Source organism: Lycium barbarum, chromosome 4, assembly GCF_019175385.1.
Source record: "Lycium barbarum isolate Lr01 chromosome 4, ASM1917538v2, whole genome shotgun sequence".
In the NCBI taxonomy this organism is placed as follows: Eukaryota; Viridiplantae; Streptophyta; class Magnoliopsida; order Solanales; family Solanaceae; genus Lycium; species Lycium barbarum.
The window spans coordinates 20,676,273-20,682,753 of NC_083340.1; the positions used below are offsets into that span (position 1 = coordinate 20,676,273).

Consider the following 6,481-nt stretch of genomic DNA (forward strand, 5'->3'; position numbering starts at 1 on the left):
TTTAAAATGTTTACATATAATAAGATTACACATATTATGAACTTATTGACTCTATATTCTAAATTGTGCTCAATCTATTGACAGGTATTTTTACTCTGCTTGTTAGCTGGATGCAGCATCACTTGGTTCAACACTGTTTGTTTTGTTCTGTGCATAAAGAATTTCCCTTCTAACAGACCTTTAGCACTTGCACTCACAGTGAGTTTCAATGGAGTTAGTGCAGCTTTATACAACCTTGCTGCAATTTCTATAAACCCTTCTTCCACTCAAATTTACCTTCTTCTCAATGCCTTCATGCCCTTTATCACCTCACTTGCAGCCCTTGTTCCAATTCTTAGACAACCCCGTATCGATCCCCTTCCTTCTGATGCCATCAAACATGAACAACTCATATTCGTTGTACTTAATTTCCTAGCTGTAATCACTGGCCTCTATCTTCTCTTTGTCCATTCAGCTGATTCATCAACGGCTCGTGTCATTTTTGCTGGTGCCATTTTACTACTTGTCCTTCCATTGGGAATTCCAGGCATTATTTATGCAGGGGATTGGTTTCAGCATAAAATTTTCTCTAGTTTTACCTTTGAAGGATCCAGCTTCCTACTCGTTGATGCTGACGATCTTGAATTTCATAAAGAGTTACTTAGTCGGGAGAATAGCCAGATCAATGTAACGTCCTATTGTAATGGACCGACTCTTACATTAAGCCTGACGAGGATTATTGGCACTGCTGGAGTTAGTGATGAAGGATGTTGTGGAAAAATAATTGAGAAGGATCAGTTGTTCATGCTTGGAGAAGAACACAAGGCAGGAATGCTGGTAAAGAGATTGGATTTTTGGCTATATTATGTTGCATACTTTTGTGGAGGAACAATTGGGCTTGTGTATAGTAACAATCTTGGCCAAATAGCACAATCACTTGGACATAGTTCAATGACTTCTACTCTCATCACACTTTACTCTTCCTTCTCCTTCTTTGGCCGCTTGCTCTCTGCAGCTCCAGATTTCATCAGATTGTAAGTCTCACTTTTCTTCTGTTTTGTGTTTTCTTTTGGTTTTATGAAGGGGTAGGGAAGAAGGGAATGGATTTAGGACGAGTCTGTTGTTGAAATGAACTCATTGCTTTGGACTCGTATAATATATACATATGCAAAAAAAAAAAAAAAAAAAAAAAAAACTTAAACGAATACATGTAATAAGATCACTCATGTTCTGAACCAACTGACTCTGGATCATGAATTCATCTTGCGTATAGACATGCTGATTTGGGTTGTGATTGAAGTTGAGTGAATTTTGCAGGAAGTTGTATTTCGCAAGGACAGGTTGGCTAGCAATTGCGTTAGTTCCAACACCAATAGCATTTTTCTTGGTTGCAGCAAGTGGAAAAGAGGTAGCACTCCAAGCAGGAACAGCTCTTATTGGATTGAGTTCAGGATTCATATTTTCTGCAGCAGTGTCAATAACATCAGAACTTTTTGGACCAAACAGTGTTGGAGTCAACCACAACATTCTCATCACAAACATACCTATTGGGTCACTTATCTATGGCTTCCTTGCTGCTCTCATTTATGACAATAATGCTGCTCATGGCGCCACTTTTACACAACAGATGATGAGTGATTCAGTGGTTTGTATGGGGAGGAAATGCTACTTGTCAACTTTTCTCTGGTGGGGTTGTCTTGCCCTTCTAGGACTCGTTTCGAGTGTGTTGTTGTTCTTAAGAACTAGGCCTGCTTATGATCGATTCGAGCAAAACCGAAGAGCTAATTTGTTGGATTGAACATCACTTTGATAATGGAGTTCAGCTTACAAGTTAAATTTCAACTAGCAATTCTTCAAATCAATCCCAAATGAGCTTAAAATTTAGTATGAGCTTTACATAAGTGTTGAACACCAACTTTGAATCAGAATGCGCTTTTTCTAATTTCGATTTTTAAATCTGAGAGCTTCAAGCTCAACAACAGTGGATTTCAAGGTCATTTTTCAACCAATGTTCAGAAATTATATTCAAGTATTAAGTTCAGCTCGGAAATCAAATGCGATCATAGAAAACTCAATCAAACTCTCAAGTCTTCAACAATCATGAATTTCAAGCGCTGGACAATAAAGAACTCATTTTTAAAGGAGATATTTTCTTATCTAAAGGTGTATGGCTCTGCTAATGGTAAATGAGGATGAATGTTGTGAAAGAAGTAAATTTTGCAGCTGGCAACTAAACTCGGATGGCAAAATCTCATTAAAACCTTTTAGTTCATCACTGACAAAATCTCATTAAAATCCCAATCTTGAAATCACAACTAAATGCGAATCTGAAATTTTAATAGTTTTTTTTTTTGAGTTGGTGTGGTTGGGATTCGTTGGAAACACATAAGATGAAACTATATACAAAGTTCGAGAAAGATGAGAAGCGATTTTGGACTAGATTTGAGTCAAAATTCAGACCGGGAATGTGTTATTACAACATGTGTATATCAACTTGTATACATATATATCAGCGTGTATCACAACATTACATAGGGATATTCGTGGATATTACATAGACTGGTATCGTCTAGCCAAGCTAAACCCGGGCCCAATCCAATGTATATTTGTAGATATTTTTATAATTTTTCTACTCTTACTTCTTTATTTTTGTAACATAAGTGTGACACTTTCTAAAGACTTCTAAAATATTAAAGACTTCTAAAATATTACAGTAATAAATCCTTATGTTTTATTAAAACATAAAAAAAGAATATGCTCCCAGACACTATTCCCGAGGTAAGTCACTAAAGGCCTCTGGCCTGTGGGACTATCTCTCTGATGACTCTCGACCACTGGAAAACTGCTAAAATGGGAGATAAACTTTATTTTATCGTTGGGGACAAATCATTCGAACTCAACAACATAGGGGACGATCAATACAGTTGGTTTTCTTTAATCGAAAGGGGCAGAAGATTTGCAAGCAAGGTTACCATGGACATTCACAATCTCAGATGGGTATGCGAAGCTCTCATACAAGCTTCGAAAGGGAAGGGGAATCTATACAGAAGGTGGGGAAGGAAGCAACAACAATACTTATACAGAGTATATCAGAACTACAATGTCTACGGAAGATTCACTCGCATAGAAGTCTGGCAAGGGGCGTCCAAAGCAGCAGTGATCATACCGGAGACAAGTTACAACTGCGGATGGACAGACTTAGCAGAGAAGATCCTTCAATTCCTGGAGAAATATAGATCCCCAAGTCCAATCCATCCACCAGGGCCTTTGAAAAAGTCATACCATGCAGCAGCTAACATAGAAAGATGGCCAGAAGCTCCCTATTCACTCAACAGGAGTGCGACGGCAGAGTGTCACCCCCTCTCTAGAAGCCTAGTTGGCACCTTCAATGACTCTTTCCACCACAACCCTAATACAGAAACAATCCATAAATGGTTTATATCCAGATGGAAAGTCACTGCTGGCTTCAAGGTGATTCCCATAGACCACAATCGATTTCTTTTTTAGCTTCCCTCAAGGCAAGAGGTTGTGCGAGTTAAATCAGGAGATTGGTTTTGGAGCAGGAGACGCCTATCTCTCTCATGGTGGACACCGGAGATCAACAACCCACAATCAGAGAACACATCAGAAAATATTTGGATAAAAGTTTTTGGTGTTCCTTTGAATGCTTGGATGCCGGAAACTTTCAAACGAGTAGGGGAGCTCTGCGGTGACTTTGTTGGATTAGATGAAGACACAAAGCACAGAACACACTTTTTCTGGGCTCGAATCTACATCAAAAACTCCAGGAGGAAGACTCCGGCGAGTTTGAAATTTGAAATTGAGGGCAGGATTTTCGATCTATCGATTATGTCGGAAATTGGTCGAAGCCTTTACCAGCTGGACAAAATCCACCACTACATAAAGCTACGAAGCAGTAGGTGACAGAGTACGTGTCTCATGCTAAATCACGTGTTGACAATTTTAAAGTAGCACACGCAGCTCACGTGCACAAAACTGCAAGAAAAGAAATCAGATCTGGGGTTTTAGTTTTAAATGGGTCGGCCCATAAAGAAGTAAATATTTTTAGGGGCAGAACATTAAAAGGGAAAGCAGCAGTGGGCTCAAATAAAGGCTATTATTCTAAGGGCCCAAACAGAAGAAACCATAATAGGAAGTCTTTTAATTACTGGAGAGCTGCAGGCTCCAAACTGGACCCATGCGTTTTCAAACCTTCTACATCCTACGATGCTAATTTCTTCGACCCTATTGCTGAGGAATTTGAATCCAACATTTATTTGGATACTGTTGATGGGGCAATCACTGTTGATGGAGCAATCTCTTCTCTTGAAGCAGACAAAATCAATCCCTCATACTCTCCATGCAATTCGATTTTAGAGCATCTCTCTTACTCAATTCCACCAACTAATACAGATTCTGACTTATCCTCTTATTCTCTCAACAATTACCTTCCTTTGTCAAGCTATGATGATGGTAACTTGAGCATGCTCATAATCGACACTCCTACAGTGGTGGAAACATCCAAGTGGTCAAAGTTGATAATGATGAAAACATGTAAAGAATTAGGGGTGAATGTCTCAGGTTTCGAACATGAAATCTTTGATATTATTCTAAGAATCGAGGAGAGGAAGAAACTTCAAGTTCAAGATCAGAAACAGAAAACAGAGGAACAGAAGAAGAGTAAAAACAAAGCAGATACAAATCTAAAGAAATTTGCTTGGGGCTTACAGGAAGGCAGTGGGAAAAAGGAAAGGGGCAGGTCTCATAAAGCTCATTCTAGATGAGAGTCAAAACTCTTTCATGGAATGTACAGGGACTAAACGATAAGAACAAGAGAAGCACCTTGAAATCTCTTATTCACAAATGGGGGGTGGATATCATATGTCTACAGGAAACCAAATAGAGGAATGGAACAGTTCTTTAATCAGTCAAATATGGGAAAACAGGTGGCTATCTTGGGCTGAACTCAAAGAAATTGGCACCAAATGAGGTATCCTAATCATGTGGGACAAAAGAGTCTGGAATTGTGTTGACACTCAAGCTGGGGCCTTCTTTCTTTCTTGCAGATTGGAAAGTCTAATAGAGGACTTTAAATGGGTATTCACTGGATTTTATGGTCCTCACTCAAACACTGAGAGGATTGATTTATGGTATGAATTAGCAGCAATCAGGGGCCTTTGGTCAGATATGTGGGTGATTGGTGGAGATTTTAATGTATGCAGATTTGAAGGGGAAAGTGTTATACCCCGTACAATATTACGTCAAATTTCTCGCAAGCAAATCGACCCAAGTTAAAGACGGAAATATTTTCAGACGCAAAATAGGAACATTTACGCAAATAGGAACATTTAAGTTCCAAGTTTAATTAAAACATAAATTGTTTATAAATTCTATTTAGTGTAAAAATATTATTAGAGATTAGGAATTAATTAATTGGGATTAGATTGTTAAGTGAAAATTAGTAATTAATTAAATTGATTAAAGTTAATTATGTTTAATGACTTGGTGGGCCCCACCCGAAATTATATTAAAAAAAACGTATTAAATAAATAAATAAATAAAATCATACACTAAGTGGTGAGTCACCAAGGAGTGCACGTGCAAGTTTAATGCAATTCATATATATAGTTAGGTAAAAGATCAATTTGCATTCATTTTTTCATTTGCAATTCAATGTTAAGAAAAGAGAAAGAAGAAACTTGGCCATGGTTGTTGCCTTCGGCCAGCATAGCTGATCAAAAAAAATTTTGGGTTTTGTGCTTGATTAAATTCTAAGGTGCATTACAAGTTCAAGAAGGTGATAGCAACGTTGGATATTGAGTCGGGGAAGAAGAAATTGCGAAATTAGAGCAATTAAGGGTAGAAATTCCTCCGAAATTTTTTTGGTAAGATTTTGTTATTCTATGGTGTAATTGTGTTAATAGTATTGTAATGGAATTATTAGAATTGGATTGGGCGAAATTGGGATTAAGAAAATGCATAAAATTGATGTTATAGGAAATTGCGGGTTGAAATGGATTAAGAGAAGTTGTTGGGTTGTTAGAATGGTTATTATGGGCTGAATTGGGAGAATTTATTATATATATTGTTATTGTTGGTATTTCTGTGTCAACAGGAGGGCAATTGGAAATTCGGGATAGGCGAATATATAGGGGAAGTGCTGCCCGATTTTCGTTAAGTCTTTAACTAATAGAAAACCCTAAACGAGAATATATATAAATTGAAATATAGGTTCTATAGGAAATAGGATATAGATTTGTGACCTAGAAAATATAGTTACTAACGATAACGTTATTCTTATATTAAATAGGCTAAAAGAGCGACGAGACGAACGGGTAACGAATAACCGCTGACAGGTATGTAAAGCTATCCCTTCTTTCTTTTTGGCATGATCCTTATGAAACGAATAGATGATATGTATATGATTCCAAAGAATTTCTTACTCTTAGAGCCACTAGGATGGCTACTGTTATTGATTTCCAGAAGCTATTTTATTATATCT

The 6,481-nt window shown here is 37.5% G+C and overlaps 1 protein-coding gene across 1 annotated transcript in view; it reads left to right on the forward strand.

Moving 5' to 3' along the window:
• The window catches only part of LOC132635497 (protein NUCLEAR FUSION DEFECTIVE 4-like), a 3,751-nt gene extending 1,930 nt beyond the window's left edge, over window positions 1-1,821 (forward strand). Inside the window, exons 2-3 of the mRNA XM_060351925.1 lie at window positions 85-1,013; window positions 1,297-1,821. Coding sequence (XP_060207908.1) covers window positions 85-1,013; window positions 1,297-1,777 — 1,410 coding nt within the window. The 3' untranslated portion in view covers window positions 1,778-1,821. The remainder of the gene's footprint in view (window positions 1-84; window positions 1,014-1,296) is intronic.
• The last annotated feature ends 4,660 nt before the right edge of the window (window positions 1,822-6,481 follow it).